This window comes from Engraulis encrasicolus, chromosome 2 (genome assembly GCF_034702125.1).
Source record: "Engraulis encrasicolus isolate BLACKSEA-1 chromosome 2, IST_EnEncr_1.0, whole genome shotgun sequence".
Taxonomy (NCBI): domain Eukaryota; kingdom Metazoa; phylum Chordata; class Actinopteri; order Clupeiformes; family Engraulidae; genus Engraulis; species Engraulis encrasicolus.
In genome coordinates, this window is record NC_085858.1 from 25,030,707 (window position 1) to 25,044,559 (window position 13,853).

A 13,853-nucleotide genomic window follows, 5' to 3' on the forward strand; every position below is an offset into this window, starting at 1 on the left:
ACTGGGTTGGCTATCGCCAAATTTGATATTTACATGAAAGTTTACTAAGTAATAAACAAATATTTTATACTATGGTCCAAGTAGAGTCATTTTTGCTATTTGCTATAAAATGGCTATTTTTGGAAATTCAAAATGGCGGACCATGGAGAAGATCCCCCTTTTCATGTATGAAAAGTGAAACATTTCCAGTCATAATGAACACTTAGAATTTGATGGTGGTGGTAAGTATTCATGAAAAAGGTAACATTAGTGAGTGGGCAGCATGAATTCTGGAAATAAACAACTAAAAATCTCACACAGTGTCCCTTTAACTACCTCAATTTATGTAAAATAGTTGGTTCATACCAAGAGCCTCATATTTTGAGAGAGGATACTGACGCAAATCATTTATTTATTTCACAAGCTATTGGACCTGACTGGAATATCAAATAATATTGGAAGCCATTCATCCTCATTACACAGGATATTAATACAACTTTGGATGTACGTGCCAAGCACATTTAGTCTCTCATAAACAGTTCATAGCTAATAGAAATGGACAATACTAAAAAGACCCATTGGAACTACACATCCTATTGGATGCGGAGAGTGCTGTATGAATAACTACTTCCAGGATCAGTAATAACAGGGCATGTTTTTACATAAATAAAGTCAGATGACATCCGGTTTGAGCTGTTATTGTGAAATCTCTGTTTTCAGCCACATGTGCTTGAGGTTTAACAACGAGGAGCCTGTTTGTTTGACCGAGTCTTCTGAGGCAGGTGGCCCACCATGACTCACGAGAGAGAGAGAGAGAGAGAGAGAGAGAGAGAGAGAGAGAGAGAGAGAGAGAGAGAGAGAGAGAGAGAGAGAGAGAGAGAGAGAGAGGGAAAGAAAGCAGGGCTGGTTGGTTGGATCCCTCTTCTGAGTTCAGTGGATCACAAACAGCTGGAATGAAGCGAGCGGAAATTACAGCGAATATAGGCAGATGGATTAGATTTCAGCTTTGTTGACGAAGTGTTCTTAAAATATATACTTGCTCCAAGACTGACATGATACACCTTCAAAGAATCTAATTTAATGGAATGAATGTTATAAACTACTTCAGAGCAGATAGTAACGTAGCAGCTGCGATCACAATAGTTCTGTATATTAATAGGTTACTTAATTTGAGGTGTTTATTTTACAATCATTACCCATATTTGTTTTTCATTTAGTTTCACATGGACTTAATAAGTGACAAAGTGTATAGGCTACAGGGGAAACAGAAAGTGGCCAAGCATGACCCATAAGCATATGGTGCAGCAGCACATGATGGCCCTATATGCTGGATGGCTTTTATGAAGGTGTCTATCACACTGAAGAAGCAGAAGCTCATTGAAGTATAACTAGTTTTTGTGTATGTACGGTACAGGTTAGAATTGGAATTGTCTATATTGCAATCAAAGTAACGACAGTAGGCCTAGTTACTTTGCCAAATATTCACTTCCAACTACTGCTTGCTAACTTGAGAAAAAACCTGAGAAATGCACTCCACACTGAGGGACGGAGACAACCCAGGACTCTTGCTTAGTCCAACATAAGTTCACAAGTGATTTCTTACAAATTGATGTTACAGTTTTTCTCGATTGCTTCCACACAAGTTCTGGTACTTCACACACAATTCTCGGAACATCTCGCCCATTTCCCAACTCCCCTAACCAATGTCACTGAACAATAAGCACAATTCCTTCTTTACACTCACATTTCAGTTTTAAAACACAGTCTTTTCAAACCACTTTACACAATTCTCTGGAATACACACAACTTTCATGAAGAAAATCCCTGGCTGTCGCATTGAACACACTGTCATTCAAAATACTAAAATCAACTGCCATACTATGTTCACTTCCTCATCACATGGACAAACTCTCTTCATACCAGTTTACAATCTGAAATCATCACCCCATAAGGACACACAGTGTATGTGACATTGATGAAAACATGAGTGGATGCAGTGAGAAAACACATTTGTTTAGTTTTTGAACTCCAAAATATGTTATACAAGAGATCACTTTCATGTGGTTACCCAATATTTTGCAATAAGTTAGTGCAATTTTTTTTAAATGTCAGAAAATATGTAAAATATATATTTTTTGCCACACATCTGAGTAGTCTAAAAACAATATTTAAGTATTTTACTACAGAAAAAGACCCTCTTTAGTAAGTAGAACAGTGAAGAAAATAAGTTTCTACTGTGTGTCAAGTTGAGTATAGAGTTTTACCTTTTGCATATTAGTGTTCAATGGTTCACATAAGAGTATATTAAAATGACTGCTTGTGTGTGTCATTTGAGAACGAAATTGCCTTTTTAGAACAGAGTTCATTGTTTTGAGACAAGACGTGCATTTTTCAGGGGTAGTGGGGAGTTTTGCCCGTTGTGTGTGAGTTTTGGGGATTTGAGTGTAGAGTTTTGAGAATTCGAGAACTCGAAAGCAATTGAGAAAAACTGTAAACGGAAACAGTTTTGGAAATAATATTAATGGAAAACTACAAGATGTAGCCCACACAAGGCCACACTAAGGTTTTGAGGTCTCCTGGGTATCTGCCTGTGGAATTGTTGATGTTAGCAAATGGAAATTAAATCAAGCTGGCTAGACAAATTGTACTGGACACATAATCACACGAATGCCTCTAAATCGTTGGTGTGTGGATGATACATTAACTAATTAAAACAGAGACACTTCATATGCACTACGCCAAGCCTTTCAGCTATTGTCTGTTCCATCAGCCCTAAAACTAGGGGTCGCAAGAGATGGGACTGTCTACTGGCATAAAACCTTGAATATTTTGTGTGCTTTCATATAGCCATTTCATAAATTGGTTAGTGACATTATTTCCTGTGAATTTCACATTAAAAATTAACTAGGCCTACATTAAGGAACCGAAAAAGTGTTAGCCATTCGTAGGAGGTACCAGTTGAAAAAGAGTTAAGGAACCACTATATTACAGGTTTGCAGAGACATAATTCATGTTCTGGGAAAAGAATAACACCTTTCGTATACAGTATTGTCTGAGATGTTTTGGAATTCTGTCAGCATGTGTTGGGGAAAAAAATAATCAGCCACCACACTGTTTTTTTGTAAGAGTTCTGCTGGCAGACCATATTCATCTATAGCCTACGGCTTTGATGACATTCTGTTGACAGCCACTCAGAAGTCAGCAGTGATGCCTGTCGGATATTTCACTGTGCCTTGCAGTGACCAATTTTCTTGTCTTGGTTCAGAATAGTTTTGAGTTGTCTGAAAGAAACTTACCGCAGCATCACGAGAGGTGCAACAAAGAAAGCGACTCCCAATGCACCTCCCCTGTCCACCACTGATAATTTCACACTAACCACATATAGGTAATATACTGTAAGTCTTTATTTGGACCCATTAAAAGATTATTAACAGACAATTAAACAGCATGATTTGCGGAGTGTTTTTTTCACAAAAGTGACGAGGGGAAAACGTTTTACTTTGTCATCCTCGTGCATTAGGGCCAAGTTCAGGCTTTGGTGTCAGTACACTGTAAGTGCCTTCCCAGTCTCACATGATTCAATTTGCTACGCCTGACAAGCCCAAAATGAATTGTGGCAGCAGCGCAGCCTTCTGTGGTAGAAGGGATCGTTCTGTCAGGCAGCGTGACAGCCTGCGAGTAGTCATGAAGGGGGGCTAGACCGTGCATACGATGCCAGACATGACCAGTGAACGCGACCACCGGGGTACTGAAGACAGGCATAACACTAGGCCCCTTCTTTAACAGATCCCACAGATAGGCCTGGCTTGGCATGCCAACATCACAGAAGTCTAGAAGGATATATGGGCCTTAGAGTAGACGTTCATCATGTTCATCATCATCATCGTCATCATCATCATCATTATATATTCTTTCTTCAGAGTACAGCAAGGCTCTGTTGCAGCAATGCCCATGCTCATCATAATATAAAACCATACATAAAAACGAATAGTGAATAAAAGTGTACAAGTGAAAGTGTATGTAATAAACATCAACAAAAATGATACAACTCTTGAATCTGATCACTTAAAATCCTTTTTATGGGTTAATTTTATGACATAAAATAGTTACACATGCTGGGTGTTTCTTTTCTGCTTTGCACCATTAAATGCTGTAATCCAGGAAATGCGTCTCTTACTGGATATAGAGCCAGCTTGAATGTTGGGAATAGCCCAACATTTATTATTAGAGGGGAAAACACTCGGAAAGTCAGTGTTTGTAGTATATCAGTGTTTGTCGTATGTGTGGGGTATTTTTCTCCAGCTTCTCTCTGCTCTCTGTATGAAAGCCGCACACTGACTTGTTTATTTTCCTGAAAGCTGTAAACATCTTCTCCTGCTTGACAGGCAGGCCTCAGTGTATTCTGACGTACTTAGACCTGTTATATGCACACAGATTAAAGTCCTCAGGCATGCATGAAAACTGCAAATCACTCGATGCGCTGTTTGTGAGCTAAGGTAACAAGCACGCATGGAGAGATGAGCAACAGGGATGCTTCCTCGTCTCGCTTCGACTCCTGTGGGGGTTGCGTATTTTGTCTCTTGTGTTACTTGAGAGATGTTGATATGAACCCAAATATGTGGGAGAAATGGCTGCTGTGCTGAGGCATTATAAAAGGCACCACCGTGGGAACCTGGAAGCATGGTTGTTTGATTTAGTTTGCCTCCCAGGAAAACAAAGTGTTTGGTTGGGTTGAGTGATGCATCATCCTTGTTTGATTAGGTTTGCCTTCCAGGGGAAGGGAAGGAAGGTGTTGCAGAAGTGACGGAGCATTTCTTGTTTGATTTAGTTTGCCTTCCAGGAGAGAATGTGCTGCAGAAGTGATGGAGGCGGGAGCCGACACTGGTAAACAACTTAACAAGTGTGCAATTTTACTGTCAGAGAAATACTCTTACAGTATTTATGAGAAGGATTATGGAATTCATTATTATTCAGTGGATGATGGTTCACCTTTAATTTGGCAAGACACCATATTTTAGATGCATCCCATCACCATTGCATGTGAGGTTAGTTGGCCAAGTAGGCTTATTGCCATATGCTGTTTTAAAATTTTTCAGTGATGTTTAGATCATTAATCATTCAGAGACTACAGGCCATAACTATTTATAGATTTTCACACTCATAATGAACTCCAAATACCAAAATACCTCTATAGATGTTCATGGGTGGCTACATTAAAGGGAAATGTGTCCTCATATGCAGATGAAAGCATCTGCTAAATGCTGTGTATATGTAATATAATGCAATGTAAAAAATATATAACTTTAGGCTAGCTCAGGATTGATCCTCACCAAAACATACAAACTCTGCTGCATGACCTGCTGTTGACATGTCAATTATCATTTGACACCAAAATTGACCTTTAAAATATTTCGGTAACACTTTATTTTAGGGACACATCTATTACCACTAATACATACAATGTTCCTGTATAAGTAACTTGTAAGGCATGTGCAAAGCAAAATCAAACATTTGTTAGGCATGTATTCGCAAATATCTTGTTCATGCACAATAAGGGATTTATTACCAATTTAACCTTAGTAAGGACCTAGTAGGCCTTAGCGTTTGCTTAGTACATGCCTTACAAGTTACTTATGCAGGCATTAACATTGTATGTATTAGTGCTAATAGATGTATCTCTAAAATAAAGTGTTACCAATATTTCCCCATCTCTTTTCAAAGGAAGCATATTGTGATCATTGAATGACACTTGAGAGAAAACGAGAAGACAGCAATGACTCACCTCATCCAGTACATGTACATCCAGCAGCCTTCTGGTCCATCCAAACTTTGTGGCATGCTGGGGCCTGAGAGAAGGCCTAGTGGGTGGAAGGTGTCTGGGGGAAAAATGATGCAATCTGGTGTGGTGCTTGTTTGGTCCTTATTTTTGGTTGCTGTGGTCACTGAAGGGAGTTTATCATGATGAACATGTCTGTGTGTGCCAAATCAAATCCGTGATGGGAGTGCCATTTCTGCGTATGTGGGTGGACTGAGAGTCTGGCATACCAATGAGTCTGACTCTTTGTGGTCGTCAAGGGTCGAAGCCGGGTGGGGTGACTTTAAAAAAAAAACTTTTGTTGTTAAAACATTTGGTCATTTTAAGTTTCCGGAACACATCATTGGCTTTTCTAATCCTCCCCCAGATGACGTGAGGAGGAGTCACTAGACTCTTGTCATGTTTCATTTTGGGAAAAAGGCAATTAGCCCTGCTTCCTTGTTGTTATTATTCATTCCAATGACAAAGGAACATCAAAGTCATGTTGTCGCCAAGTGGGTATACAATAATGACATTTACAGCACCTATGGGAACGGTGTCACTTAATTGAAAGACGTGGATAATTACAGCTTAGGGACTCGAGGGAATAATTCTGTTCAATTAAACCCTTGATGTTTTTTTTTTTTTAACCCACCACTGATAAAATATCACGCAGGCAGCTCAGCACAATGTCTAACTATTAATACTACTTGACAGTGCTGATTAACAAACACAAAAGAAGAAGCTGCACTGTAAAAAATGCTGGCCTTTCATCCAACATTTTCCGAGAGTGCCTGTGAGAAAAAAAACTGGAAGAAGAAGCAGAAGGGAGGCCTCTGCGGAATTCTACAGCAAACACGAGCAGTGGTTCACAGAAGTGCGAGAATTCCATGCGCCCGTCCGTCGGCCGATGTTGAAATGATATTGATTGTACGTCCCTCGCGGCCGGGGCTGCAACACACGCACACAGACAGCTAGATTATTGACAGACATACAGTACTGTACACAGCCCGACAGATCCACCAGGCCCAGAAGCCCCTGAATCGCCTGCTTATCCCCACCTCTTTCTCTCTCTCTCTCTCTCTCACACACACACATACCCTTCCACCACCCCTACCCCTCACACATACACCATGCCTACCCATCACACCCCGCCCGCCCCCACCCTCACACATACACCACCACCCCTAACCCACACACCCTCCAGCCAGACTTCACAACCGCACATTTCAAACAACGTGACCCCCCCCCAGCACAAGGCCATATCTCTCCTCCATTTCATTATCAGACCGACCGACCGACCGACCAACCACAGACACACACCTTCTGGCTGCTCTAATCTGCCAGTGTAATCTTGACTCTATTACAGATGCCCTGTTTCAAGGGTACATCTAACAATCACATCAAAACACACTGACCTTAACCTTCACCATATACACACAGTATACTTGGTTGGCAATATTGTAATGGAACAAGCAACCCCTGTTCCATTACTTTACGGATGTCCACACACACACACACACACACACACACACACTCTCGCTCGCTCGCTCGCTCGCTCGCTCGCTCACACACACACACACACACACTCTCACTCACGCACGCACGCACGCGCACACGCACACACACTCGCTCGCATGCACACGCCAGGCAGCAGCAGCTCAGCCAACACATTCCCATAAGCAAAAAGACACCAACACTTCAAAATGCTTCCAAAATTCCATTTCGGCTCACTCTGAAACATACCAGCTCAAACGGGGGTCCATGCATGCCTTGAAGTTTGGAAGCTGGTTTAGAGATCTACTACTGTATGCCAAATAGACCCCCCACCTCCTATGATTACTCTAACTCTAGCTCCTCCTCCCTTGTAGTTTTCTGATGACGCAATAAATATGGGCTTCAACACAGATGGCGTAGATAATCTGAATTAGACAAGATGGTAAACTGGTCCCAAGTAAGTTAACATCAAAATAAACAGGCCCTGCCGTGGCTCTAACGGCTAGGCACTGGATTGCTATGCGGGAGACCCGAGTTCGATTCCCGGACCGGGGTCTTTTTCCGATCCTTCCCCATCTCTCTCTCTCTCAGACATTTCCTGTCTGTTCTCCACTGGCCTTTCAAATAATAAAGGTATACAAGTCCTAAAAATTATTTATACAGACACAGCTGTTACAATAGGATGTATCTGCACACTTTTGCACCTTGGATCATCTGACAAACTGGCTTGGGATAAACACATCCAAGCTAAACTGAGTAAGGCCAGACAATGCATTAATATCAACCGACACCCCTAAGGCAATAGAAAGCGAGAAAGTAAATAGAAAATATTACACTTGCACCATTAGAAAGCATTACAACTTTGTGCGTATTGTCCAGAACCGGAAAGAATTTGGATTTGTAAATGCATTTAGATGATAAAATCTTCCCCAAGTCTGCTTTCCTTTGACTGCACACAAAAACATTCACACCAGGAGTTGCCGAAACAGAGCCATGGAAATGATCAAGAGGTCCCTCCCCTTCCAGTAAATGCCTGTTCAGCCAACACAAGTCAGGCAGCCAGGAGGGTTTTGCAGACGAATGTCCAAGACTGGATGGCTGAATAAACTGCTTGAACCTCATCACACATGCAGGCATGCAGGCGTGCAGGCACACACACGCGCACACACACAAAGGAAGAGAGGAAAGACAAGTAGATCGTAACTAGGGCTGGGCGGTTTTGGAAAAAATTAGCATCACGGTTTTCTTGATGAAAATTGATATCACGGTTTTCTGCACGGTTTTTTGATATGCGACGATTTCCCCCCAAATCTTAATCTTTCTGAGGAAAAGATCTCAAATTAAATGTTAAAATGAGATAAAATCATGAATTTAAATTAATCTCCATTTATATTTTATCATTTTTTCATTTCAATAATATTTTCTATAATTTATAGTTTATATTTCCCCTTTCCAAGAAAGTCTCAAATTAGAGAAAATGCAGCATTTTATAAAATAACCTAAAATCTTGACCAGGGTGCCATAGATTGTTCAAGGAAGAAGGGTTAAATGATTATAAGCAGCTGTTTTGGGCTTTTTTCCAAGACAGCCCAAAACAGCTTATTTCGTTCTACACCTGGCAACACGAAATGCTTATTTGTCGTTCTACACCTGGCAACACATCCGGCGTGTTGCGCTGCCGCTGGACTAGCGAGTAAACAACAGTGGGACAAAAACGAAACAGACTGAAGACAGACACGGAAAACAAACGGATTTACTTGACATTGTGTGCATATTGTCTTTGAATTAAAGTCCAAATCCAACGTAGAAGGTATTTTGTCCAGTAGTTTGTGTCAAATCGCGATGTGTTTCGCTCCTATTTTGCCCCCAAATCATTTCAAACAAATATAGCAATGTAGCAATGTCTGCCCATTGCATTTGAAAGCTAGGCTACTTTAGCTTATAAGCAGTCTTAACAGCAGCGCGCACAACAGTTGGGATGGTAATTAAATACAGTTAAGAATCAGGTAACCGTTGTAGCCTGTTAACATAGCACCACATAGAATTGCCTTTTATTTAACTTTGTGAGATCAAAGGTAGGCTAAATGAATTGAAATGTTTGTCATGATTCATCCATGCCATGTGTGTTCATCATGTTTCATTCTCACTAGCCTCTAGCGCGTAACCAATTATTTTATTAGCTCAATCAACATCTTACATTGTGGTGACATTCCCTAGTAGAACAGCAACAACAGTGGACTTAGCAGAGTTGAAATGAAGTGTCAGAGACTTATGAATTAGAAGAATCTTTGGAAGTGTGACACGGAGTATGAAGCTCACGCACATAACATAGTAGGCTATAAACAACAACAACAAAACCGTCTCTTATCAAAAAGAGAACCTTGTGTAGTGTAAACCGAGATCACGGTTTTTAAACCGTACACCGCCCAGCTCTAATCGTAACCAATAATATTTAATGATCTCTGCATGAGGCCCTACACCCCCTCACAGTACAGATACAGCAGCCCTTCCTCGAGAGCCCAGAATCATCAATTAAAACAGAAACCTAAATAAATATGGTGTGTATGCTCAGGTCTGTGTGTGTGTGCTGTGTGTACAGTTTGAGTGAGAGTCTGCACGAGTGTGTGGTGTGCGTGCGCACATATTTGTAAGTCAAGTAACGTATTGTAAGTAAAAGACCAAGATATATACTTATATATATTTATATAAAAAACTAGATTCATCTCCATTTTAAAAAACGGTTAAAATTTCAACCTAATTTCGTTTTAAAACTCCAATATAGGCTTGGGCCATCCGTTAGTTTTTCACTAAAAGAATAAAAAAAAAGTACTTTTAAGACTTTTGAGAGAGGAAAAAAAGAGACAGAAGAGCATTATTTAACTATTATTCAACAAACGTCTGGGGGTGAAACGACGCCACCCAGTGGTCAAAGTCAGCTTTGGTCAAGGGGAGATGATCGGGACAAGGGGATGAGAGGAGGGGGGGTTGGGGAGCATTATTATTGAACAACAATGACCAGCAGCATGTGGTTCCACTGAAAAACAACTGAATAACCAGAGTTGCAGTCCAAGAACATAGGTAAGTAGATTAACCTGGCCAAGTTAACCAACAGGAAGTGGTCAACCTGATAATAAATAGCCCACAGGTGTCATTCAGCTAAGAATATCAGGATTGTGGGCTCTTCTATTAGATGTTTAAATTACCACTACCTCAAGGTAAACTTAACCTGATTTACTACTGAGCCAGGATCATGGAATACCCCCAGCAGCTGGAACTGCAGGGAAAAAAGTGTCAACAACAGGTTCTGGAAAAAGTGAAAAAAAAAAACCATCATCCAGTAGCACCTAAAAACTTTGGGCTCAACTATTCATGGGAAGAGGAGGGAAATTCACTAAGCGCAAATACATTAAAAAATTAATTTTGTTTTGATGAAACGTATGCATTGCTTGAACATTTGTCTTTGTGTGTATGCTTGTGTTCACGTGTGTGCGTGTGCGTGTGTGTGTAGCGGGGTGTAGGGCGTACAACAGAGTCTGTCCCCAGTTGCTGAGATTCGGTCCATTTGCCATTCGCCAGTCTCCTTTTGTTATGCCTCTCTCTCTCTTTCAGAGACAGGATACCTCAATCGTGGCCAGAATAATCTCTTGCGCTCTTTTCTCTCTCCATTCCCCATCCGTCCATCTCTCCATCTGTCCATCCCTCCCTCCCTCCACCCATCCATCCATCCATCTTCCTTATGCCCCTGCACTCTACAGGGGCGGAGTGAGAGTATTGGCTGACCCCCCCCCAGCCTAAAGACCAGACAGAGGGGCACAAGTGGAGGTGGAAGGGTCCTGGTCAGCCTCTTCTTGACGTTCCCCATCCCTTCGTTCTTCACTTCTTCCCCCTCTATTCCCTCCATCTTTCTTCCTTCCTTTCCTCCTTCTCCTCCTCCTCCTCTTTCTTTCGCTCACTCTCTTTCTCTTTCAGCTGTGGTCCTCAACTCAGGACAGCACAGAGAAGAAGTTGGGGGGGGGAGCCGTTGATTAGTGAAGGCGCGGTGCAGCCGCCCATCAATCATCCCCCACCACCTCCTTTCCTTGTGGTGGTGTGGCCAATCAGAAAACGCGAAAACGGAGCAGAAGAAGAAACGTTTTGTTGATGTGCGTGGTTGTCAGTTTGAAGCGCTGCTGTTGGAGGAGCTGCTGGTGGAGGGGAGGGCGGTGGCGTTGCTGCCCGTGCTGGCCACCGACTTGCGGATGTGGGGCAGCAGGAAGGGGTCGCTGGACAGCTGGTGCACGTCGATGCGGTCCTCCTTACGGTACACCAGGCAGCGCCGGATGAACGCCTGGAGGACGACATGGGGCAGGGGAAGGGAAGGGAAAAACATTACATTACACTTAGCTGACGATTTTTTTTTATTATTATTTTATTACTTTTTAAAGTATTTTCAGATTTTATTGTTTTTTCTGAGACAGGATAGTGGAGGAGAGACAGGAAGTGAGCTGGGAGAGAGAGATGGGGAAGGACCGGCAAAGGACCCGGACCGGGAATCGAACCCCGGTCGGCCGAGTGGCAAACGTGTGCCCTACCATATCAGCCACGGTAGGGTCCTTAGCTGACGACTTTATACAGAGCAACTTAGTTATTTTTACGTACAGGGTATCGGTTACAGGCCCTGGAGCAATGTCGGGTTAGGTGCCTTGCACAAGGGCACTTCAGCCAGGGATGAAGGTGCTGGTAAGGGTGGGATTTGAACCTGCAACCCTCTGATCTTATGGCCAGCACTCTAACCATTGAGCCATGGCTGCCCTACCAAATCTGCAGAGGATGGACCAAGACCAAGATGATACTAATGGCATTGATGTCTGAAGAACCGAAAACGTTTTGCATGACACTGGGTAGCACTAAACTATTTTTTTTTCATGCAATAAAATTCTTAAATTCTGCATCGGCATCAGCAGTGTGAGAGTTTCTTTTGACTGGATTTAGACCAAGATGAACCTCTTGAGCATGAGACTATGTGGATGGCTACGCAGCATTGGCACTTTTGGCTGAGAAAGTCATGCCAACGTGATATGAACATTCTATTACTTTCAAATCCATCATTACCACAAATGAATACCAGCTTAAATCATACTATTGTAGTTGTCAAATCCCATTCTTCCTAGGTATATGTAAAAAAAAAGCCCTACAACAATAGTACTGAATGGGCATTTGGCATTTGAATAATCAAAGAGTTTATCAATGCAAGTTCGCTAAACAGAAAAGCACAAAAGAAAATATTATTGTGGAGGTGCCCACCTTGGCCTCTGGAGTAACGCCTGGTTTGGGTGGGAACTGCACTTCCGTGGCCTTCAGAATGGTGTTCTCTTGCAGGATATCCTGCTGAGACTGGTTGTGACCAAACGGCTGGGGAGGGGGATGGAACGACACCATTATTCAATCTGAGAGCACACATTACGTGTCAAGGATACAGAGTGCAACACTGGAAGAATTAGGTAATTGTAAAAAAAAAGGGGGGAAAAAGATCAACATGGCCTCAAGTCACATAACAGCCACACGGAGGTATTAATGCCAAAGTTTTGTTTGTAATTGTTCATTCTTATGTGGACAATGGGAACAAGCAAATGCTTTGGTAAATAAGTTGATAAGTAGATAAGTTGACAATTATGTCATCTGACAACTTTCGAATGTGGAAATGTACAGAAAATGCTCTTTTGACATAATTTCCATTTTGAAATGTCGAAATTTTCTAAGTACTGAGCAGTGGCAGAGCTATGTGAATGTGAAATGACGTACCTTTTTCCCATAGAGGCACTGGTAGAATATGACACCAACAGACCAGACGTCAACCTTGTTAGAAATTTTGGGCGGTTCCTTTCCCACCACAAAACACTCAGGAGGCAGGTACCTGGAAGGCAGGGGAGAGGGAGAGAGAGAGAGAGAGATTTTAAAATTCTGTCTTTCCACACCGTCCAATCAAACATTACCAATACATCCAAAGTTGCAGGGGGCATGAACATCTGAAAACATTACATTATTACATTACATTACACTTAGCTGACGCTTTCATTTTGTTCAAAGCGACTTACAACTATTATTTTTCAGGGTATTGGTTACAGTCCCTGGAGCAATGTAGTGTTAGGTGTTATGTTAGGTGCCTTGCTCAAGGGCACTTCAGCCATGGATGGAGGTGTAGGGAGAGGTCAAGGGGGATTTAAACCGGCAACCCCTAGATTGAAAGACCAACACTCTAACCACTAGGCCACGGCTGCCCCATGAAAACCCTGAAATCTGAAATCAACAGACCTAGCAACTTATGGCTTCAGGAAATGCACCCCTGGTGTCTAGGATGTGTGAAAGAGTTACCCACTGGGCATTAACACTTCAGGTGTTAAAGGGACACTGTGTGAGATTGTTAGTTGTTTATTTCCAGAATTCATGCTACCCATTCACTAATGTTACCTTTTTCATGAATATTTACCACCACCATGAAATTCTAAGTATTCATTATGGCTGGAAAAATTGCCCTTTTCATACATGAAAAGGGGGATCTTCTCCATGGCCCGCCATTTTGAATTTCCAGAAATAGCCATTTTTA

The 13,853-nt window shown here is 41.9% G+C and overlaps 1 protein-coding gene across 1 annotated transcript in view; it reads right to left on the reverse strand.

The window, feature by feature from the left end:
- Positions 1–9,706: 9,706 nt before the first annotated feature.
- tlk2 (tousled-like kinase 2) overlaps positions 9,707–13,853 on the reverse strand; it is a 29,491-nt gene continuing 25,344 nt past the window's right edge. The window contains exons 19-21 of the mRNA XM_063184772.1: positions 13,052–13,163; positions 12,554–12,661; positions 9,707–11,597 (exon numbers count right to left, since the gene is read on the reverse strand). Coding sequence (XP_063040842.1) covers positions 11,424–11,597; positions 12,554–12,661; positions 13,052–13,163 — 394 coding nt within the window. The 3' untranslated portion in view covers positions 9,707–11,423. The remainder of the gene's footprint in view (positions 11,598–12,553; positions 12,662–13,051; positions 13,164–13,853) is intronic.